General features: G+C 36.8%; 1 protein-coding gene across 1 annotated transcript in view; it reads left to right on the plus strand.

Moving 5' to 3' along the window:
- The first annotated feature begins 901 nt into the window (after positions 1-901).
- Positions 902-25,787, plus strand: part of LOC149570703 (cytochrome B5-like protein) — a 54,013-nt gene continuing 29,127 nt past the window's right edge. The window contains exons 1-2 of the mRNA XM_089817946.1: positions 902-1,102; positions 1,187-1,233. Coding sequence (XP_089674072.1) covers positions 1,033-1,102; positions 1,187-1,233 — 117 coding nt within the window. The 5' untranslated portion in view covers positions 902-1,032. The remainder of the gene's footprint in view (positions 1,103-1,186; positions 1,234-25,787) is intronic.

A 25,787-nucleotide genomic window follows, 5' to 3' on the forward strand; every position in this document is an offset into this window, starting at 1 on the left:
CTGCGACGTCCCTTTTTTGAAAAATTCAGAAACGTCCCCGAAACGGCCAATTTTTTTGGGCAGGAAACTTGGGGACGGCCAGCAGTATCGGGGACAGTTTTGCAGTCCCCTATCCGTCCCCGAAACTGCTGGCCGTCCCCTTTTTTCCAGTCAATCTGGTAAAGGCAAACCATCCCCAAAAAAACATTTTTTCCTAATTTTTGTTGTTCGTGTGGCCCCTAGTCATCTTAAAGACATAATAACAATATGCAACCCATATTTGGTCCATTAAAACACTAACTCTTCTACTCATTTTTCGATTTAACATACTTGCTAAGAGGAAGGAAAAAAACATAAGAGCAGTAGCAGCAATGAGCAAAGATTGTGTTTAGTGAGGCAAGACTGCGTTCGGTATTTACTATTTACTAACAATTTTAGTTGGACTTCTCTTTATTTCATTCTGATTTCAGCATGATACTTGAAGCCTTTAGGCATTTTAATTTTTGCTATATATGTATGTGATATTGTTATAATGGAAGCACTTAGTATTTGCCATTTGATAATATTTCATGTATTTATCTTCTAAAATGTCTATGGTGAATGGTTTATCAATGTTATGATATACATATTTGAATTTTGTCTCTATATTAAAAAAAATCTCCTATGTTTTTAATCGCCGTCCCCTGATGTCCCGTCCCCTAAATTTTGGCTTCGACCCGTACCCGTACCGGAAACACGTCCCCGTCCCCTAAAACGTCCCCGTCCCGGAAACTCCGTGGAACATAGTAAATATATCTTCAGTGTACACCTATTGCAAGGAAGATGCGAGTGCTACTCTATTCCTATAGCAATTGTAATCCAGCCACCAAATTAATTGAAATCAAAATTCCTAAACTTCTTCCACATAGCCATTCCACCCCAACGTGTCATCGACAGTTTTAGAACACATAGGCGTGCACATCAGTTTGGGGCAAGCCGCTAGCAGTTTTTAAATGAAAAAGAGCAAACCATATACTCGTTTGAATCATGACAGCGAACGACTGTTAAAATAAAATGGAGATGAGCATGTTGGTATGGTTGCTCGCGGCGGCTCTTGCTGCAGTCTTCTTCTTTACAAGCAGAGGTAACTTCCTCCTTCCTGCTCCTTTATTCCTCATCAGGATGTGGACGAATTATGAAAGGAAATTTTCTCTCTTGATGAATGCAGGGCGTAATGGATCTGCCACTGGAAGCGCCACTGTAAACAATCTCAGTGTATGTCATTCTTTAAGGTGAACTAATTTTTTGAACTGTACTTTCTTTCAGTTGGTTTTGTGCACTGTGTCGGAGATAAGAGTTGGGTTTTTGTGTCGATTTGTTGTCAACCTAAATATCTCACATTGTTGTCGGGAATAATTTTTGTTTTTGAGTTTAACATTTATCCTTACGACATGTTGGTTATCAAAATCACTGATTAGAAACCTACGAGCCTGGGTATCTAATTGATTTTGGCCAACGTAACAGGAAAAACCTCTGCGTTTTAGGTTCTGCTGGACCAGGGCCTGTTTACCCAATTCAAATCTTGGAAGCAAAATGTATTATAGCAGATTGCAAAACAAATTCCTTCAATTGGCAAGTGTTAAGGAAAACTTCTAGATTTGTGATATATGACTTCAAATTTGGATAGTTTATTAGAATTGTATTTTGCTGAAAAGAAAAATGTTAAAAGGATTGTTTAATAAAAAGACTAGAGAAATGCCAGCATTGGGTTCAAACTTATGAGCAATTTTATGATTACTGCTGAATTCTATTTGGGCGATAGAGTCAAAAATACATTCCTTATGTGCAACTTTACAATATTGTTGATAAGATATTTATTAGTAACTTAGTTAATTTGATGCTACTAATTGTCACAACTTAACACATTCAGATTAGTCTATTATAATTTAACCATCACATGAGCATAATAGATGCAAATAATGAGAATAATACGATATTCTACACTATTTGCATTGATCAAATCTGAATAGTAGTGAACAATTTAATATACTTACCAAATCAATAAATTACAAACAAATAAACAACTCAACTACAAAGGACGAGTTATGCATAATTCAACTCTAAGACAAATAAAAATTTCTTACTGATTTATTGTTGGACAAACCGTGATGAAGGCATTCAAAATCTTGATGCTTAATTCAACACATCTGAATCCGTACAATTGCTGGAAACAATACTCAAAAATCAAAATCCCCTTTGCTTTGTTTGAATCTCCAACTCCTCTTTCAGACAAAAAGATATCAACAATATGATGGGAAGTTCTACAGACTTGGAAATGCAATATAAAAATCTCCAAAAAAAAAATATCAATCTATTCTCTCTCCCCCTTTTTGGCTTTTACATTTCACATCTTCCAAACACCGCACCCTTTCATAATGAAAACTAACCCATTGTTAAAATTTTTAATATAACTTTAAGTAAACTGAAAGTATCCGCTAGCTTAATCACTCCTTGCTTAATGTTTCTTCATCGGGTAGATACTTAAATCCTTAATGTACATCGTTTGAGTGTTTTAGTTATCAGTGATGCATTCCTAGTTATACAAGATCAAAGGCAAAAGACTCCATCCCTCCAGGCTATCGCTTGTTGAAACCAGGCTTCCTGATAACCTTCTTTTATGTCATGCATCCGCATCCAAACTTTCCCATGAACTTCCATTCGAACCTCTCCAGATTCTCCTGCGCATGAAGACTTTAGCATCCGACCATATAGAGTTACTCCACCAACATATGCTCTTGCGTGAAACAATGCCATCATCAGATGCTTTGAGTGTCCCTCCCGTGTATGTCTTCGTCAACATGATGGCCTGGTTCAGACTGCTTGCTCCCACGGTAATTCTTTATCATCAGGAAGTATTTTTGCCTTCATTATCCAATACTTGCAACTTCAGTATCCTGGCGAATTTCTTTGATTTTCCTGTACATGCATTTTAGACTCCTCCCATATGCATTTCTAAACCAAAAAGCATGCGCTCACATAGTCAACCCTTCATGGAAACTTCCTCCGTTAGCCAACATGGATTCTGGCATACCGTATGTGCAAAAATTCCTTTATACTATGTCTTAATAAACCTCCATGTCTACCTGGCTTCTTCTTGATTCAAGTACTTCACTCCCAGCATATGGTGTGGTGGATGTATAGTTGCAATACAGTATTACCTGTTTATTCGGTTTACTTCTAAATTTTCATTTAGCTGCAACTGGGACTCAACAAGGGGTAAAGCCTCCTCATTCCATCCAAGGAGTGCATCCACTGCATTAATGTGGATTATAATTCAAGTCTCTTCATGAAAAAGATCAAACCAGCTTTCTCGAAAGACCATTTCTGGTAAGTATGCAGAAGGAAATAATGCTGCTCTTTTTATTTTTACTATTATATTGTTCAGTTTTCATAAGTGAATATTTATTTAGATTTTGCAGTCCCAGACATCAGAATTCAGAATTCAGGCTTACACGCATTCATCATCTCCATACAATATTGTCAAGGATTTGCCTTTATAACTTTCCCATCTTGAAGAACTCTCTAACTGCAGTTTATATAAGATGATTTTGAATCTGCAGACATTAATTTCCATTTGTGCAAGCTCTGTCAAGTTTTCAAATTCTGAATCTGAATCTCATTGTCTTTTAAATTGTTTGAGCAGATTAGAATGACCTTCACAAAACATGTATTTGAAAATCTCCCTGTTCCCTGCTTTCATGCATAATTTCCTCATCCTTTTGGTGCGAATGCTATTCCATGAGCATATATCTGCCTTTTATTCTGATATAAGACAATATACTATTGGACATTTGCAATCAATAGTATATTATATTCATTCACTGTGAGAGATGCAAATACTTCATAACATCTTCAGATTCTTGGCATATAGTTGTAGCATTTCTTGTAAGTTCATTTCCTTCAGCAATGCAAGACATAGTGAAATATGAAGAATATTCCTTTTTCATGACATTTGGGAGTCTAAATATTGCAAAAATTTGGAGTTCCATCACGACAAATTTGAGATATCTGAGTTTTCTTACCTTTAATATGGAAGCCATACATTATCCATCCCACAGCTTTGGTCCTTTGTTTCTTCCGTATATTCAGATGTATTGTTTATTACAATACAATATTACTGAGCTTTTTAACTCATTAACTCTACACGCCTCCTCTGGATTGTCGAATCACCAAGAATGAATCTTTGTGCTTTTTAATACCAAGCTGCATTAACATGTGTTATTGTTGGCAACAGTTGCTCCGCTTTTCTGCATTACACAGTGGACCAGGATTCTTCCACCTTTACTTTCCATGAATCTTGTAGTTTAAGTCATTGATATAATTACCTAGCCGAAAACTAGCTTCCCACCAGTCTTATTGGACGAGAGGAACAAACTGTGTTTTTGTATAATGTTTAGGGTTATTTTTCTCCAGAAGGTTAGAAAAAATTGCACACTTGTTTTTTCAAGCTATCGACAAGGGAATTCGATGCCTCAAGTCCAATGCAAGTATGGTAGATCAAAATGCATATCGCTGTAATAGTAAAATATCCATTGTATATCAGCATACAAAATTCTAATTATTAAATGCCATTTTCATTTCTGGATTTTATAAGCACCCTTTTTCTGTGATAATTTATACCTTGTTTATTTCTGATTCAACATTTGGTATTTTCACATCATCAAATCACACTCCTGCTGGAAATCTTGTTCAAAGTAGTCTCGAAATCCAGAGAAACACGAGCCTTGAATTCACCTAAGGCGGTGTCTCTCTTCCTTTTCTACTTGCATCTTTCATCCTAATCAAAGTCATTGCATCTCCTCTTTCAGTCCTCCATTCCCTAACTACTTGTGCTAACCTCTTCCGCTTAGCCTTTCCACCCCTCACTTCCCTCTCACACTTCACTTATCTGAGTACTCGTAAAATTGCCAACCTAGATATTTAATGAATATTCAAGAGCTTCAGTTATATACAGTGGCCATTAAAGTATTTGATGGATTTCGTCATCCATTCTTCATAAATTTAGATTCTCTTTCTATTTTTTCAAACTCCTGTTCTTTGGAAATACTATTTGATTCTTCAAATATTCAAGATTGTAAGCATAGTTACACCAGCTTGGGAGACACAGGGACGGGGAATGTGGGGACAAGTTTTAGGGACGGGGCACAAAGGGGTCTCAATTTGGGGACGGTGGGGAGATGGGAGTGGTGCGGGGGTTGCATATACTAGATACTATCCATGTGGTACTTAAAATGCTAGTAATGAAAATATGTATAACAATATAAGATATAAAGATGTAAAATAATAAATACTAATTTACTAAAATTCAAATACTTGAGTCTTGAACATTGACTATGAAAGTGGAAAATTGAACATTGAATAATAAATAATAAATAATAATAGTCATAGATATCAAAAGTATGAGCATCTCATCATAGAGATGATTACATGGGCAACATGATATGATATTAGAGTAAGGAGACTCACCGCGAGTTGGGCGAGTCGTCTGAGTCGGCGAGTCGAGTTACCTCAGCCGGGTCAAAATGACCCATGACCTTGACTCGACGGGTAAATTGGGCTGACTCGGCTGACTTGGTTGGCTTGACCCGGTTGACTTGCCTAGCTGACTCGGTTGACTCATTTGACTCAGCTTTTTTTTAATTTTTGTTTTCAAAATTTTCTTAATACATCTAAAATTTACCTTTGTATTTATGTAATCGATGTATGTTATGTATGTGATCAAATCACCTTCTATTTTCTTTAAGCTTTATTCAATAATGGGTGCATGGAATTTCTTTAAATCCTAAAAAATCTCTAAACTTCAAGGGTTTTGTCACTTTGTCGAGTCATTGCCGAGTCCAAGCCGGGTCACGAGTCGAGTTACCTTTGCTGAGTCCAGGCCGGTCCGAGTCTCGTTACTTTGCATGATATTCAATACACCCAATAGAATATTAAAACATGTTTACTTTTTTAAACATTTTTTTTTTGGTTGTATAGGGCACACCCAATCGTCCCCTAGGCGGGTCAAGGGACTTGTTCCCATCTCTGCGTCCCCAAAGGGGATGTGGTGACGTTCCCCCGTCCCTGGCAAGACGGTGGCCCAATGGTGGCACCACTAGGGACGTAGGAACGCCGTCTCCCTATCTTAGGTGCGTCAAGGAAAAAGGGTGGGGGCGTGTCCCCGTGTTACTATGATTTTAAGCTTAGAAACTAGCAACTTGGCTTGGATGGTTGCTGACCAATAGCTGACTTATTATATGACATAATGATACGATATCCCCCTTAGAGATTATAGTACAAATGATGTGTAGAACCAACGAAGCATGAGGATGTATCCCTGCATTTGAGGTGCAATCTAGGACACCTTGGGCATGGAGATTAAATTTCTTCTCTCTGTCCCAAAAGTTTATTAAAATATGGTGGATAACCTGTAGGGGTTTCATTTTTGTATTTGTTTTGAAATGTCTGGGAATGGCCTTCCATTATTGGGACATCCACAGACATTGTAGGGATGTCTAGATGTGGTCATGTTCACTTAAATAAAGGCACATGCCAAAATTAATATATGTTACTAACTTATTATGTGTTTTTTGTAGTTCATGCTGATACACAATACACAAACAAAAATTACTTTTATCATGCCTTGACTAGAATCAGTCACCGGTGCCTTTGTTGTATTCAAGTGTGAAAGTATTGTATTCTTATTTTATTTCAAAAGAACTCCCTGTTTCTGATGATTTTTTCAATAGTTATTATTAATTGATACCTTTCTTGGGAGGTCTCATCACTCTAATATATATTTTAACTTTTGGTTGATGCATTATTGGCAACAATTTCTTATTTTTTATCAACCATCCTTCCAAGCTCTTGTAATGTTCTTCTTTCGTGCAGCGCTACTTAATACATTTTATAAAAATGAGTGAATCCTTTATAGCATTATCTTCATCGGAGACTCACCTTAAATAGTACCATTATGAAAAAAATTGCCCCCAAAAGAAGGATTACATAAGTAACCATTTCAACAAGAGATGCCCCAAACATGCATTTCTTTTCTTGTAGAAGATATGGCTTATTTGTAGAACATATTCCCTATTTTATCTGCAGTTTAATATAAAGGGATTTTTCTTTGTTGTATTTTATATTTATTCAGTAACATTCAAATTTATCTACTAAACTCTGCTGGAGACAGTGCAAATTTAAACAAATGCTCCAACAGAAGACCATAAAGATTATCTTATTGAATGGTGATCTTCTAATTGGCCTACTTCAAATGCAAAAGTTTTTTAAATGATGCAACTCTAGGCTAGATTTGCAATTGCTTTTTAATTTTGACATGCATTAATCCTTTCTCAATCTGATATATATGATTGAACAAGGTTACTTGAATGTTATTAATATTCATTTGAGCTAATAATAATTTTAGCATTTTTTAAAAGATAACTCCATCAGTTTTTGAGTATCATGCAGCATAGTGAATCTAGCATGCTCTGACTGGTGAGATCTGTTAATATTTCTAACCGGAATAGCATAAATAAATAGCAGATAAAGCAACAAACACAAAGATACCCTGGAAAAACCCTCCTATTCGAGGGAAAAACCCAGCCATGCGAGAAGTGCTCCTTTATTGAGTAATCACGAAGTCTAAAAGATTGGTAACATTAACAATCTCACATAGAATGCCTTTTACAATATAAGCAAAATCTCCTTGTCATCTAAATTACACAGAAAACCTTAAGTATCTCACAGATAACAAAGAAAGATTTACACACGGAAATCATTATGTACGGATCATACCACTAAAATCTGTAGCAGACATCGAGTTCACTGTTGTAGGTAAGATGAGCTCATGCAGTCAATGAAATCACTGATTTGCATATATTGAGTTCTCACGCTCCTAGCAACGTCATACCACAAGAGCCTGATAACAGATATCTCACACCCACGCTAGACACATATGATACTGTCTGAAGAGTAATCATACAAAGTTCTACACATGATGAAAACACAGAGCAGATGTCGTAATACAGAAACCAGGATTAACAGAAGGTATCTCTTGTACAACTAAAAATCTGTCGGTATATTTTTAAATACTCAACAAGAGATCCATTTATCTATATGAGCATGAAGCTGCTGAAATCCAAGAGTCACCACTTCACGCAGAACTGAAAACCTCATGGAAGATACACTTATCATTTTTCATTCCATCTAATACACAGGCCATTCGAGAACTAGCAATGCTTTATCTTTAACTGATGATGGTTACTAATATAAGTTGTTCCCTTTTCTGAGCTCTTCATTGCTGACTTAATACCCAACACAAAGGATATGAAGCTCCCAATAGATAAGACCATTCAGAAGAAAACTTTGACAGCTCAGACATCACGATGGCACACGATCGTGCTGCCATGTCGTTCATGTTGAAAGTGACTCCATCCTAGCACATTGAAAGAAATCGCTTGCACATTTAAGTCTGGGCGGTGATGGTAGAGACAAGAAGTCGGTTCCCAAGAATATGAAACATCTCCATATGCATTGGCTGCTGCTGATGTCTCTTATAGCTACAAAAACATTAGAAAACTGATACAAGGAGAAGAGCAACCAAGATTGAATCTAAGTATAAAAATTCTTATCTTCATTTGACTATCCAAGCATTTTCAACTTAACACACAAATCAAGAGGGAGGCTGAACTCAAGAAAGATGAGATGAGATAGATGTACAAATGAGGTTAAGTTTATCAAGGTTTTGTTGGAACCACTGCTGCTGTTACACCAAAAGCTCAAGCTGTCAATGAATGTCACAACCACCAGAGACAAGGATCTAGAGGAGGTGGTTAAGCACATGTCAAAAATCCATTGGTCTATGCTGAATGGTACCTTCACCTAGAGGGGACGAAGGAATCAAACTCCCAATGATTCCCCCCCTCGGCATGACCCGAGGGATTTGAACCCGTAATCCAGTGCTCTAATAGCACTTTCTAGAATCATAGCTGCCATTACATCAAATGCTTGAGTTATCAATGAATGCCACAACAACTAGAGGCAAGGACCCACTGGAGGTGGTTAAGCACGTCACAAATCCATCGGTCTATGCTGAATGGTACCTTCACCTAGAGGGGACGGAGGCACCAATCCCCCAACAGAGTTAAGGATTAAATTAAAAATATATTGAAGAAAGTAATATAGTTTGTTCAATTGCTGTAAAGATATTTCTTGACTTGCCCCATGATAAGTGATGCAGGGTGTCATATCCCCTAGTTTGAAACCCTAACCGCAGCAAAGTTGCAAATAGATCATAAAAATTAAAATTAAAATAAACGAACAAATACAAATAGTATAATATAATCTATTATAATAATATAATAAATAATTATTAATGAAAAATATAATATATTATTAAATGTAAGAATATAATTAATACAATGATAATGATACAATATACTATTAATATAACAAGATAATTAATATGATGATATATTAATATAATAATAATGTATTATTAAGAGTTGCAACCATTCGATGGGTAAGATATAAAGATGAAATAGCTTGTGGTGCAAAGGAAATATATAGGCAAAGAATGAATATTATAGTGTGTATGTTTATCTCACCCAACCATGTGCCGATAGATATATCATCCACTATATATTATAGTTGATGCTATAATATTGGCTGAGAATTTGTGTAATGATTTGTGAATGCCGTGAATTAATGGTCCTTGCATTGCTCTCAGTGCAACTATTTATGGTTTGCCTCTGCTCCAAGGACATGTTGCCTTCTTTTGGTGGTGGTTAAGGTAGATGGTTCTGTGGAATCTCTGCATATATTGATATGATTATTTGGTTGGGCAACCACCTTGATAATGACAGGAACCATTGGGAATAGTGTCTATTATTGGAAAGATGCAGAAATTGATTTGGCTAAATCATGACTTTGGGTGCCAGTTTCTGTTCTGTGAGTAGAGTTGGCTAGAATATTACTGTCAATACACTATTGCATTGTTTTACAGCTTCTGACATTGCATTTGTGGGGCTACTGTGCTGGTCTAAGAGTACCTAGTTTGCCCGAGGATAGAATCTGCTGCTATTAGACCCTGTTGGTGAACATGATGGTTTCTACAAACTTGACATTGAATGGACTGGCTTAAAAATATGCAAGTGGCAACTTACGCTAGTGTTTCATGATTGATGTTTGTATGCAGCTGTCCACTTTGGAGCCATTGCTGAAGATTATGTAATGTTCTGTCATAAAATAAATAAATAATCAAAGCATTGTTTATTGGCCGATTGCTTTAGTATATCTCAGACCCATATTTATTTATTTATTTCCGTAGGTGTTGTTGTCGGCTATCTTTGTAAACCCTCGGGAGTTCATCCAGAGGGTATTAAAGCATGACATGTAGGTAGTAGTTGGTATGCGATTTGGATTATTTCTTTGTACTGTAAATTCCTATTGGAGTTCTGTATTGTTCATTATTTCGGAAGTGGAAGACCTTCCCTACTTGGCTGGTTTAGTTTCGGTGGGATTAAACCCTCACCCTTTTCCGATTCACTGTATTACTTTGCTTCAGGTCTGGTGTTTACCATACAGGGTAAAAGGATATTTATCGCATGTGGTATAGTAAGATATAACATAGAATAGATACTTTATTCATATACACAGTATGCACTTCAATGCTTACAATATGATTATGCTCATTACTATGATGTTCCAAAGTCCCTTTCGGATGGTGTACATATACTTTCTCGATGGGGTGACTCAACTGTCACGCGCCCGTTTGGATACTATTCTACTCGTCGGCTACAATATAGAATTTATCGACAACATCTTCCCTCCAAAAAGTAATGTCATCTCTAGGTGACAAAACAACAAAAACTCCAAATAAACAACTAATTACATCAAATTTTGATACTAAGTAGAGGGATGTGTCCCTGGAGTAGTAGCCGTCTATGCCCTAAGCTTGTTCAGCTCTGCTTGTAGCTTGTAGACTTGCTCCTTTCGAACTTTCAATTCCACTTCCACCTCCATCTGAAGCTGGGCAGCTAACCTGGCAACTGACTCCTCCTGAGCCCTCTCCGCTACTACCTGATCTACCTGGCTCCTTCGAAGGGTGTAATATGCATCCCTGTGTATCTCCACTATCTCCTGAGTCAAAGCCTCCACTTGGCTCTCCATACCAGGATCTCTCGTCATGGCCCAATCCTGTTGCATCTCTGCAGTCTCCACACTCGGCCATCCCCGTTCCTCAAAACAAATTGTAAAGGTAGCCAAGCATCCTAATTTTATGAAGGATACTATTCTCTCCAACTCCTTTACTACTGAGTCCAAAGCCTATATCTTTGCAGAGGCCATGACCTGGCGAGCCCGAGTCGCTAAAACTGCTACATCAGTGAAGAATGCCTTTCTCATCCTTGTTTTTGGCGCTACTAGATGCTGCTGTGCACCCATAGCCCTCTCTATTGCTTCTGCCATCCACTCAATAGTGCTATGTGGTAGTCCTACATTTGGAGCACCATCTTTGTTTGTGAATATACATTTCATAACTTCATTGCCATTCTCTGTATTGGCGTTTATTTGTGCGATTGGTGAATATCTTATTAATACTATTAACTCCATTTGCATTGGGTTTGACATCAGTCTTGTGCCTCCATCTGCTAGTTGTATGCCATTGCTTCCTTCTCCATATATCGTACGACCACTTCTATTTTCCAACACATTGCTTTGTACGATCCTCCACTTTGCTGTCCTACGTCAGTCCACTCTCACCATATGCCTTCAAGCATTACTGTACAGTGTCAACTCCATAGACTCTCAGATTGTACGACCACCCTCTATACTACCGTACCTCGTATGACCACCCTCTATACTACCATACCTCGTACTGGAAATCATTGTACGGATTGTGTGCCTAACGTACGTCCATCTTCTGTCCATCATACGGACTGTGTTGTCTACGATACAGATTGGGAGATCTAAATTGTACGAACTCCTTGATTTAATCTTTCCATACGGACACCTCAGTTGCTTCCTTCACCGTACAGACCCAACATTTCCAGCTTGGACATGCACATGAACATTATAGACTCCACCGTATGACACATTTTTTGGCGTAGGATCAAAACTAAACATTACAGGTTACAAATAAATTTGTACATCTCAGCAAATTGTTAAATAAATCTGAGGCTATTTTTTGCACTAATTGATTTATCTTTGCTATGGCATTTAGCGATTTGTTTGACAAAATGTACATGGACTAGTTTTCTTAGGATGGAAGTAGTAAGTCTTTGGATTTTGGATTCTTTTGTGGCTGAGAGTTATTTAGACAAAAGACAAACAACTGTTTGACAAAATTACAAGAGTGGTAAGGTGAAAATGTGGTTTAGATCCTTAGGGGATCTTACATGCCTACAATTTTATATTATTTGGTTGGGCGTATTCTATTTCAGAGACTATTCAAAATTGGACAAAATATCTAATTGAAAAGGCTGTATAAGACAGTTTATACTACACAAGGATACAAGTTGAGTTCAAGTGAAGTGTCCACAACTCTGATATTTCTAGTTCACTTCTTGCTTGAAAGTAATTTTGATTGGGTTATTGAGGTGGACAATGCTACCTTTCACAATATCAATAACTGAGGACATTACACTGGTCCTGTCATCCTGAAGGTTAAAGGATGAAACAAGGAATCGTAATAACTTATAATCAATAAGAAGGGATATAACCCAATGAGCATAGGAAATTTGAGACCCAATTAGTAATAGATATCCAATCAGCTGAGTAGACAATGAATGATCATCAACTCAAATGCTTACTCACGTGCCCCAACAAACTTGTATGTATAGAAAGGTTAATAATAAACAAGGTAGCTTTGGAGGAAGTTATATATTGGATCAAGACAAGAAAGTACACCGATCGATCAAGATTCTCCTTACATGGTTGAAATAAAGGTATTGCATATTCCAATTGCAATATATATGTATGTATGTATGTATGTAGATTTATGAAGGCGTAAACAGGATAAACAAGACACTGAGAGGGGGGTGAATCAGAATCTTTAACACTTTAAACTTTTCACCAATTCATCCACATCTATCAATAACTTGTGCAAATAAAACTTGTAATGTAAACTTGCTGTAACATATAAAACTGATCAATCACATGCATGAAAATAAAACACATAACACAATACTTGTTACCCAGAAACCCTCCAAGGTGAAGGTAAAACTGGGGTGGGGATGACACCCACAAATCTTCACTACTGCAGTAATAAAGTTAACCAGTTAAGGTTACGATGTTTGACCATAAAATATGATCTACTCTGTGAGAAGTCTACCCTGTTAAAGGCTTAAGAGACTGCTGGGTCTCACCTTGTTAGAGGATTTAACACTTACAACAAAGTAAGGACTTTGTTAGGAGATTTACAAAGATCTATTAAGACTACTCTGTTAAGAGATTTACCCTGGTTCAAGTCGGTTAAAACTGATTGAGTACTTGACTCTCGGTTTGCTTTGCAAGTTGATTTCGAGTCTTCTCCTTGCTAACTGATCCTCTCCTCTGATTTGATATCACTTGTATTTCCTTCTCACTTCACTGCCATGACTAGGTCACTTGTTTTCTTAGATGATAACAGAACCCTTCACTGACTTCTGATCTATTCTCAATCCTTTAGTTCTTGCTCGCATGCATTCTCTCTTCCTTCTCCTTCGCTTCTCTTCCTTTCTTCTGCCCTACAATCTAGGTTAAGATCATCGCTATTTTAAGAATTTCGTAAAGAGTTTTCTAGATGGTTCCATGTTTTGCCTCTTCATCCTGATCGTTGAACACACAACATAGAGATCTGTGATCCACATCATGTAAATATTCGGTAACAACCTCTTCAGGGATTAAATGTTTTGTAACAACCTCTTCAAAACTTAAATATACTTTCCAAGTCAGCTTGATATTCGTTTTGCCTCAAACTCTGTTCCATTCCTGACTTTTATGTAAACTTTGCATTGCTCAGTCTTTACTATTTCTTGATGCTTGACATTGGTATTGCTCGACCTGTGTTACCCTTCTAATGCTCGACGTGTATTGTGCTCAGCACACACTATATAACTTGACACTTGTATACTTGGAATTTGCTCAGTCGTTGATGAGGTCGGTTTGTATAGAAAATACTCGGTGACTATACACTTATTTGGCTCCTAGAGAGTTCGGTACATGTTCACTTATGTATATGCCTTGGCCTATATAGAGTAGCTCGGTCGTAGTGATGATCGCCTGACTCTGCCATGTAAATGACTAAGTGGTTGACACTAATAGACAACAATGGTTAGAGATACCAACAATGTGCGTATGTATGTATGTACGTATATATGTATGTTTGTATATGTGTGTGTGTATGTGTGTATGCATGTTTGTATGTGTCTGTGTATGTATGCATGTATCAAGTTGAGTCAGAAGGTTCGAATTCGAATTCAAGTTCGACGACTATAAAATTCAAATGAAGTTCAACAAGAGAAAAAATTCGTAAAAAAATTCAAATTAAATTTGCCTTATATAATTTTAATTATTTTTTAAATATATTTAATATATCCTATAAATTATCAAAATATTAAATGCCTTAGATTTTAAAACTATAAAACATGATGACACATTTAAAAGTATAAAACATAGTATTTAATATTTATCAAGTATAAAACAATTTTTTTATTTCACGTTAATTTAATAGATTGATTAAATATATATCTAATGATCTATTACTCAAACATTTTAAAATTTAAAGAATCAATTATATTACTTAAAACTAATATATTTTTTAAACATTTCATTTATAATCAACAAATTTATTAAAACAAAAAATTATTTATAATGAATAAATATAATATATGTATTATTACATTATAACGAAATAAACCTAAGATTAATGAATATTATTTCATTAGTACTCAATAAAATTAAATTTAATATAACAAAGAATTCATTTATACATTACAATGAAATGAACCTAATAAATACATTATTATATAACATTATTAATTAAAGTTAACAAAGACTATTACATTAAAATAAATTTAACGAAGACTATTACATTATATTATTACATGAAATAAATTTAAGAAAGAAATTTTAGGACTTTAGAGGCACGGGAGCCTGAAAATTGCAGGCATAAGGAAAATTGTTGTCGTCTGCAGCAGCCTGTGCACACTCGTCTACAAGAATTGGAGATTTCGCATGTGCACACTCCACCACTACAAGACTACACAAACCTTCGTTGAAACCTTTGTTTTTAGAACTCTATGCGTTTCAGGGCCGAAAAAATGGTTCCAAAACCCAATAAAATATGTTGCCAAATTCCTAGAATAGTAGTTTTTAAATATTTACAGCAATAAAAAAAAATCCCAATTTTTGCTGGTGAACACTTTTGATTTTCATTGAATATTTTAGGAAAAATTAATATTTGGCAAAATCCAAATTTCATGCTTGGGATTTGCCGAATCCTGACTTAGTATGTATGTATATATGTATGTATGTACATGTAATTTTTCGCAACTCATTGACAAGGTTCCTTTTAGATAAAATTCAAGATCCTGTGTTGCGAATTCCTAAAAAAATCCTCAACGATCTCAAAAATTTCTCCAAAAATCTTCCTTCCAACCTCTCAAGATTTTGCTCCCTTTTCTCAATTCACTCTTCAAATTTCTCAGTGTGAGAGAAAGAATGACATAGTTTCTTATATAAGTTTTCATACAAAGGCACTATCTTGCGAGGGATAATCCACATTGATTGAGGAAGATACAATAAGGGGGAATGGCGAGGCCCACTAAGTATGCCAATGTCACGAAACATGGGGCCAAGGGGAACAAAGTTCTGCTCTTGGGCCTAGGATGGGGCCATGGCACCCTTTTGTAAATTTTTTCATCCACCTTTAGGAAAGCAAAATACTACACATTACATGATATGGGTAAGAGGGTTAAGGTTGCCATCTAAGTAGACCACCTTGATGGATGCCAAAGTTTTGACATCAAGGCCAAGAGGGCCAAAGTTTGACTTTTGGGCTTAGGTTTGGATGAACGTAGAACTCTACTACAATCTCCATACCATTCTTACCTGGAGAAACATAGGTAAAAGGTTAAGAATGTCATCTAAGAATGTGTTGATGTGAGTTTTGTACCACTACATAACATATTAGTAGTTGAATATCTAATATAGAGTATCAAAACACACAATTCCTCTCTTGAAAAGTTAATGCTCATGGGATATGAGAATAACTCCAATGTTCCTTACACTTGTGGATACTTGCTCAGTTTTATCGATGTGATTTGTTGGTAATCATGTAGGCGGCCTTACGCTATTCGTTCGAGGATGACTTGGGTTTTTGGTGAGATGGCGATGATTTTATATGAGTGCCAGGTGATGTTGGTGGTGACGGTGATGGTGGAGGATGTAGCACCGGATAATCTTGATTGCGCGAGGAGGAGGCGATAATGGTTCTAATGATTTCTACCTTCCTAACTTTCTTAGAGTGAAATTCGACTACCCAACTATACGCTATTCTACTCCTACTCCTTCAACTACTCACTATTCTACTCCTACTCCTATGAATGGAAAGGATAGCAAATGGACGAGGATTGAATCTAATGAAAGCTTACCAACGGCTCCACCTCCATAGATGCAGCGATTCAAAGGAAAAGAGAACTAGTTTACCACACAAGGCTCCCTAACTAGTGGCTAAGATGCTAGTGGCCTAGTTGTAGATCCCTATCAAATATTCACTAACATCACCATACAATTAGCCATCTACTTCTACTCTAACAACATGAAATGAAATCCTACTTTAATTTGAGAGATTAGAAGAACCATGCAATACACCAAAATGATCATGTATATCCACCATGCAAGTCACAACAATGAATAGAGAACAATTTTGATAGTATCTTCACAACAATTCTCCAACATAACTCCCTCACAAATGAGAGCAAAATGGCCTTATATAGAGGCCAAAATTACAACCGATGGTAGAGATCAAAAGCAAAATCAACGATCTAGATTGGATCTTAGAAACCCTAATTAGGGTTGCCACCCCATCAGCCAATGAGAAGACGCCACCTCGTCAATGGACCAATGAAAAAAGTGGAAAAGTAACAACCAATGAGAAGACACCAAAATGGTGGCCAATCGGAATTAAACACTTGTCCTATTCTAGAGGAAAGAGAAATTGCCACTTGGGCTTACATCAAATGATCTTCTAATATAACTCTCCCTTTTTCTTTCATTCTTTTAGTTAAGGCAATGAACCTAGCTAGCCTTTCGTTAACTTCCTCCATGGGAGGGCAAGGTGTATGTTTTATCTTGAGCTCAGTTGATTTCACCATGTTGCTTGCTGCTTGTAGTGTCTTTTCATGATCCTTCTCATATTCTTTTGCAAATCCGATAAAGGCATTGAGGGAGGAAAGGGTGTTCAAATGTTTCTTCTTGATAGCAACCTTTCCTAACTCACCCAATCTTGATCCAAGTCTTGTCTCATTGATGTCCTCTTCTCTGATGTCTTCAAAGTCAAGTGCCACCCCAACATCGCTCATCATGGTTGAAATGGAAGTGTCGACGCTTGGGCTGTGTTGTGCAACTGCCTCTTGTATATCTTCTTTACCAAGGGGGATTGTCCTTCCTTTAGTCTGTCCTTTACCTGTAGCATATTTACCGTATCGACATTGGTATCGGTTATTCGCCTCATTTTCGAGAAGAAAGTTGTTTTGAGCATCATATCCTCTTTGTCTTTCTTAGTGTTTGTTCCCTTAGGATTCTTGCTTGCACTAACATCTACCATCTCATCAACTTATGATAGGATGGTTGAGTGGTGGATTATAAATGCAAGAAGAACCAAGGGAGACAATATCTAGACAAGAGCGAAAGAAGGAAATCAACTTAAGGACCCCTTTCAACTCTAAATGATTTGAAGTTACCCTTTACCAATAGCCGGGTCTCTTTTTGGATTTTTATCTGTATCATGTTTACTGTACCAACATTGGTATCGGTTATTCGCCTCATTTTCAAGAAGAAAGTTGTTTTGGGCATCATATCCTTTTTGTATTTCTTAGTGTTTGTTCCCTTAGGATTCTTGCTTGCACTACCATCCTCCATCTCGTTGCCCTATTATGGGATGGTAAAGTGGTGGATAATGAATGTAAGAAGAACCAAGGGAGACAATATCTAGACAAGAACGAAAGAAGGAAATCAGCTTAAGGACCCCTTTCAACTCTAAATGATTTGAAATTACCTTTACCAATAGCCAGATCTTCTTTTGGAATTTAGGATCACACTTGAGAATTTCAAATCCCTTGCAAATTTGAAGGCCCTAGCTAAAAAAATCAGAATTTTGTGCTCTCGGAATTGTCCACCATTTGCCCCAAAAAATCAAACCTTATCACTTGTTTTCTTCACCAACAAAATCGTCCAATCTCTACGAGAAAATCGCAGCCGCTCTTGAAAATCATAATTTTGTCTTCCACAAATTTCGGCTCTCTCAAAATTCGGCTCCCACAAAATTTGCCAAGCAAGAAGAGTGCAGATCTGTCCTCAATCATGGAAAATCTCCAAACATAGAGATCTATACCATGAAGAAATTTGCCAACAATAATGCCAATCTGCCCTAGCTGAAAAAATCACCCAAAGAAGATGCCAATCTGCCTTAGGAAAATCGCTCAAGGAAGAGAAAATCTGCTCCTAGCCAAAAATTGCCTAAGCACCAAAGAGGAGTGAGGAATGAGGAAATGAGAGGAAAGAGTTTCCTCTTATACCTAACTTGTTCATCCTCCCTAGTTGGCTGACTGGGACCCTAGGAGCAAAAATAAATAAATTAGAACACAAGACATGGGCCCCGATTAAATGTTGAGCCAAAAATTAATTTTGCCAAGATGAAATTTACTTTTAAAAATTACCAATTAGACCAAAATTGCAAAAAGAAAGTAAATAATGCCTCGGAGATGCTAAATGTTTCCATTTAATGATGATTTAGCAATTAATATGTCATTAAAATTGGATTTTGGCTAGCCATTTTTCAATATTAAATTACCAATTTCGTTAAAGGCTTAAAATTTTTTTAAGACAATTTTAATCCATTTAAGCTAATTTTTTGCAATTTAATTCAAATCGATTTTGCCAAGTAATTTAAATTTTTTGACAAAAATAAAATCATTTCTAAAGTCTAAAATCGATTTTGCAATTTGATTTCATCTTCACAAAGGAAAATTCTTTCTCACCAAAGAAATTCAAGGATTTCCAAAAACTCAAGTCTAACAAAATTTCACTTTTTTGAAAATTATCTAAATTTATACAATTACATCCAAATTTTCAAAAAAATTTGTCTAAGTAAAAAATTGACAATTTTATCCGGCCAAGTGTGGTTCTTTGAAATTTGTCCGGCCTAAGGATGAAATTGGTTGTTCTAGAAAATCAAGTTGAAAGCGGGTGAAAATAAATCTAGCCCTCCCCCTTCTGGCCTAAAGGTGTCCAAGACTTAAAATTTTTCAAAAAAAATGAATCACAATTTAATTTTGGGGGGATGGTGTGAAAACTTCACAACATCTAGCATCAACTCAAAGAAATGTTCCTGAACATTTCAAGAAATAAGTAACTTAGAACAAACATTTCAGGATGGCCTATCCGCAAATCTACTTAAGGACGAGCACTCAACAAAGAAAAGAACCCTCAAGTTGAACTTAAGCATCCTGACCATAAGTTTCTCACATGTGTGCAAATGATTTATTCCCCGTTCGACAAGAACTTGATAATCTCTCAGATCCATCAAACTTAGCGTAATATAATATCCTTACTTCAAAAGCAACTTGGATAGAGCCCCGCTGCCAGTCAGGCATCCATAGCCCCGACGGAGTTATCGCTGTGGCACCACAATCATGGTTCTACCTTTAGTGATTATTTTTATAGCACCGGTAGAGATGATTGCACACCCTTGAACCAAATCTCATCTTTATTTTCACCTTGATATTACTTTTTCTCTTTTCTCATGATATTTTCGCTTTTTCTTTTCTTTTCTTTTCAATCTTTTGTTTGGTTTGTAGGCAATGAAGCTTGTGGGGGGTTTGGAAGACCACAGTGGTGCTGAAGCAGGTCTATGATTTTTACTAAGTCCAATTTCACTTCAAGACACCAAGAACTCAGAGCAATTACGTGTGAGTAGAATGTTGTAACCATGCCAGCGATAACTCAAGAACCTCTATCGAGTCTAACCCAAATTTAGTACAAGTCCTACCATACACCAACGACTAAGCACATCCTTTAATCTTTGAACCTTGTTAAATATATTCAAGAAATGAACAAGACGGACTCCGTTTTGTCACCAAAAATTGAAAATTTACACACCTCGACCACGAGTGATAACATGGACCCCCCTTTGCACTTGCAAAGGCCCAAAACCAAAACCGCTTTCCAACTGAGGGAAGCTAAAAAAAAATAAAATAAAAAAAAATCAAGTCAAATGACTTGATGCAAATTAAGCTCAAGCTTCCTCACAACACCTAAACTAAACAACTAAAAGAAATCTACTATAACCAACTGAAAGGGAAACTTTAATCTACCCAACTAAAAGGAAACTTAATCTAAGCCACACATGAAAGCAAACTAAACTACTTTCATGAACCAAATGGTCCAAGACAAACCTACCCTATGTACAAGACCCTAAAGGGACAACACTAACCGATCTAATATACACTGGATCTAACATGGTTTCTCCGGATGTTCAAAAGTAACAAGGTTTGGGTGATAGTTCTCAATCTCGCAAACTCATCCTTGTACTCTGAAAAAAATTTGGTCACCTCAAACTCAAACTCTATAAAATTATCATGCAAGATCAACAATTGAGGAAACTCATAGGGTGCATGATTAATCCAAATACAAGTTGTTTCTCTAGAATTTCCATAATCAAAATAAAAACTTTCAAACCTTTCATCGTTAAGAGCAGGGAAAGAAACAACCTGGGGTGCTTCAGGTGGTAACTCTTGTTTAAACATCAATGGATCATCCATAGCTTCAGGAGGTCGCAATTGGCGATGAATAGTCTAGGCAGGATCAATCTTGGAATCAAGCTCATGAAATATCGTCTTTGGGGGCTTGTCCCTGTGAACAGTGAACCATGAATCCTTGTGAATCTCCTCAAGTGTATCGTCAAAAATCAAGGATTTTTTGATATTCTCCTCTTCAAACACCTCTCCAAGTTGCTCGGACACAATATCCAACTATAGCATCAACCCAAACTGTTCTTTGTTTTCCTTTTCTATGGGAACAACTTGATCACCCCTCAACAATCCTTACATATCCTCGTCAATAGAAGCTTCATCATCTAGCTTGTAATTTCCCTTTGCACTCTCTTCAGGAACATCTTGCCATTCTTTATGTAGACTTCCACCAAACATAGCACCTCCAAGACGGATAAGAGAACCATCATACATCTTTGTGAATTGTTCATCAACTTCCATTTCAAGTGGCAAATTTTTTGGAGGTCGAAGTTGATGGTGAATCATGCCACTTGCAACAACTTGGTCACCTTGAAAGGCTTTGGGCAATGACTCTTTTGTATTTCTTCTATAGGATCTTCAAGCATACCCCCAAAGAATGTAGTGGAGATAGTGCCTTGTATTGGTTTATCAATATTTTCCTCATATTTGAACTCTCTTGTGATATCTTGTAATTCCTTGTTCAACTCACCCACTTGATTATCTTCCTCTTTAAGGATATTTGAAACTTCTTGCAACCCCTCCTCAAGAGTCACCCCTTGAATTATGTATGAAGGGTCACCAAAGATTTCCTTTTCGTCCATTTTTTGATGTTTTACCTGTAGTTCTTCATGTGCCTTCACATGTTGACTTTCACCTACCATCTTTTCTCTCTCTTGGATAAATTCAATTGTTTTCTCAATTTTCATGTCAACCTCTCTACCTCGTGATATAATGTGTGAAGGTTCATCCACTCGGTTATCTTGAACATTAGAATCAACCATATCATCTTGATATATCTCACCCTTTTCATTCTTTGGTGTCCAACTTAGAAGCTGAAAGAAATTCTTACCACCCCCTACTGAATTTCCTCATACCAACCCAATTGAAACTTGACCAAGTCAATGGTGTCTTGGCAAGATGGGCAAGTAGACTCTGAATATGAGAGACTATGTACATGGCACCAATATCTTCTTCCACATGTTTTTTGGTTCCCTATTGATATCTTCTTTGAAAACAAGAAAATCTTCCTCCGAATTGAGAAAGACCGTAGGCTCATGTATTTGTGAAAAAGAAAATTTTCCTCTTAATGCCAAGTCCACTCTTAAGAGAAACACTAAACAATCCATCTCCTCATGATTCGTAATACCATGTATCCTACATTTCCTTGATGCCGCAAGTTGAGACAAATTTAATGGAGGTAAACCTTTTGTTCAAATCAAACCAAATGGGAAGAACGTCCACTCGTCTATCCATTGAGAAACCTTCCTTTCTTCTTTTTTTTTTTTTTTTTTTGAATTTTTTGATTTTTGATTTTTTGATTTTCACTTTAAAAGAGATCCCTTGTCTCAAATCTAACTTTGAAAGCTCATTCCTCCTCAACCTCTGCTCTAAATTTCCAAGTTGATCCAAGAATGAAAGTCATTCAGCCCTCTTAGCGCCAGATAATGTTGATGGTGCGACGATGGAGGGTATGTGCCTCACCAATGCTCCAATTTTGTCAAGAATGAATTTTCAGGCCCTTCTTCTAGTGCCAGATAATGTTGATGTGAGTTTTGTACCACTACATAACATATTAGCAATTGAATATTTGATACGGAGTTTCAAACACACAATTCCTCTCTTGAAAAGTTAATGCTCATGGGATATGAGAATAACTCCAATGTTCCTTACACTTGTGGATACTCGCTCAATTTTATCGATGTGATTTGCTGGTAATCACGTAGGCGGCCTTACGCTATTCGTTCGAGGATGACTTGGGTTTTTAGTGAGATGGTGATGATTTTATATGAGTGCCAGGTGATAATGGTTTTAGTGACTTCTATGTTCCTAACTTTCTTAGAGTGAAATTTGACTACCCAACTACTTGCTATTCTACTCCTACTTCAACTACTCACTATTCTACTCCTACTCCTATGAATGGAAATGTTAGCAAATGGACGGGGATCGAATCTAATGAAAGCTTGCCAGTAGCTCCACCTCCATAGATGCAGTGATTCAAAGGAAAAGAGAATTAGTTTACCACACAAGGCTCCCTAACCAGCGGCTAAGATGCTAGTGGCCTAGTTGTAGATCCCTATCAAACACTCACTAACATCACCATACAAGTAGCCATCTACTTCTACTCTAACAACATGAAATGAAATCCTACTTGAATTTGAGAAATGAGAAGAACCATGCAATACACCAAAATGATCATGTATATCCACCATGCAAGTCACAACAATGAATAGAGAACAATTTTGATAGTATCTTCGCAACAATTCTCCAACATAACGCCCTCACAAATGAGAGCAAAATGGCCTTATATAGAGGCCAAAATTACAACCGATGGTAGAGATCAAAAGCAAAATCAACGATCTAGATTGGATCCTAGAAACCCTAATTAGGGTTGCCACCCCATCGGCCAATGAGAAGACGCCACCTCGTCAATGGAGCAATGAAAAAAGTGGAAAAGTAGCAACCAATGAGAAGGCACCAAAATGGTGGCCAATCAAAATTAGACACTTGTCCTATTCTAGAAGAAAGAGAAATTGCCACTTGGGCTTACATCAAATGATCTTCTAATATAACTCTCCCTTTTTCTTTCATTCTTTTAGCTAAGGCAATGGACCTAGCTGGTCTTTTGTTGACTTCCTCCATGGGAGGGCAAGGTGTATGCTTTATCTTGAGCTCAACTGATTTCATCATGCTGCTTGCTGCTTGTAGTGTCTTCTCATGATCCTTGTCATATTCTTTTGCAAATCTGATAAAGGCATTGAGGGAGGAAAGGGTGTTCAAATGTTTCTTCTTGATAGCAACCTTTCCTAACTCACTCAATCTTGATCCAAGTCTTGTCTCATTGATATCCTCTTCTATGATGTCTTCAAAGTCAAGTGCCACCCCAACGTCGCTCATCATGGTTGAAATGGAAGTGTCGACGCTTGGGCTGTGCTATGCAACTGCCTCTTGTGTATCTTCTTTGCCAAGGGGGATTGTCCTTCCTTTAGTCTGTCCTTTACCTATAACATATTTACTGTATCGACATTGGTATCAGTTATTCGCCTCATTTTCGAGAAGAAAGTTGTTTTGGGCATCATATCTTCTTTGTCTTTCTTAGTGTTTGTTCCCTTAGGATTCTTGCTTGCATTAACATCTACCATCTCGTCAACCTATGATAGGACAGTTGAGTGGTGGATAATGAATGCAAGAAGAACCAAGGGAGACAATATCTAGACAAGAGCGAAAGAAGGAAATCAGCTTAAGGACCCCTTTCAACTCTAAATGATTTGAAGTTACCCTTTACCAATAGCAGGTTCTCTTTTTGGATTTTTACCTGTATCATGTTTACCATACCAACATTGGTATCAGTTATTCGCCTCATTTTCAAGAAGAAAGTTGTTTTGGGCATCACATCCTCTTTGTATTTCTTAGTGTTTGTTCCCTTAGGATTTTTGCTTGCACTACCATCCTCTATCTCGTCGCTCTATTACGGGATGGTAAAGTGGTGGACAATGAATGCAAGAAGAACCAAGGGAGACAATATCTAGACAAGTACGAAAGAAGGAAATAAGCTTAAGGACCCTTTTCAACTCTAAATGATTTGAAATAACGTTTACCAATAGCCAGATCTTCTTTTGGAATTTAGGATTAGACTTGAGAATTTCAAATCCCTTGCAAATCTTGAGGCCTTAGCTGAAAATATCAGAATTTTGTGCTCTCGGAATTGTCCACCATTTGCCCCAAAAAATCAGACCTTATCACTTGTTTCCTTCACCAACAAAATCGTCCACTCTCTAGGAGAAAATCACAGCCCCTCTTGAAAATCAGAATTTTGTCTTCCACAAATCTTGGCTCCCACAAAATTCGGCTCTCACAAAATTCCCCAAGCAAGAAGAGTGCAGATCTGCCCTCAATCATGGAAAATCGCCAAACATAGAGATCTCTACCATGAAGAAATTTGCCAACAATAATGCCAATCTGCCCTAGCTGGAAAAATCATCCAAAGAAGATGCCAATCTGCCTTAGGAAAATCGCTCAAGGAAGAGAAAATCTGCTCCTAGCCAAAAATCACCTAAGCACCAAAGAGGAGGAGTGAGGAATGAGGAAATGAGAGGAAAGAGTTTCCTCTTATACCCAACTTGTTCATCCTCCCTAGCTGGCCGACTGGGACCCTGGGAGCAAAAATAAATTAATTAGAACACAAGACATGGCCCTCGATTAAATGCTTAGCCAAAAAATAATTTTGCCAAGATGAAATTTACTTTTAAAAATTGCCAATTAGACCAAAATTGCAAAAAGAAAGTAAATAATACTTTGGAGATGCTAAATGTTTCTATTTAATGATGATTTAGCAATTAATATGTCATTAAAATCGGATTTTGGCTAGCCAAAAGCCATTTTCAATATTAAATTACAAATTTCATTAAAGGCTTAAAAAATTTTCAAGAGAATTTTAATCCATTTAAGCCAATTTTTTGCAATTTAATTCAAATTGATTTTGCCAATTAATTTAAATTTTTTGACAAAAATAAAATTATTTCTAAATCCTAAAATCGATTTTGCAATTTGTTTTCATCTTCACAAAAGAAAATTCTTTCTCAC

The sequence above is a fragment of the Cupressus sempervirens genome, chromosome 3 (genome assembly GCF_028749045.1).
Source record: "Cupressus sempervirens isolate cs-2001-9-10 chromosome 3, ASM2874904v1, whole genome shotgun sequence".
In the NCBI taxonomy this organism is placed as follows: Eukaryota; Viridiplantae; Streptophyta; class Pinopsida; order Cupressales; family Cupressaceae; genus Cupressus; species Cupressus sempervirens.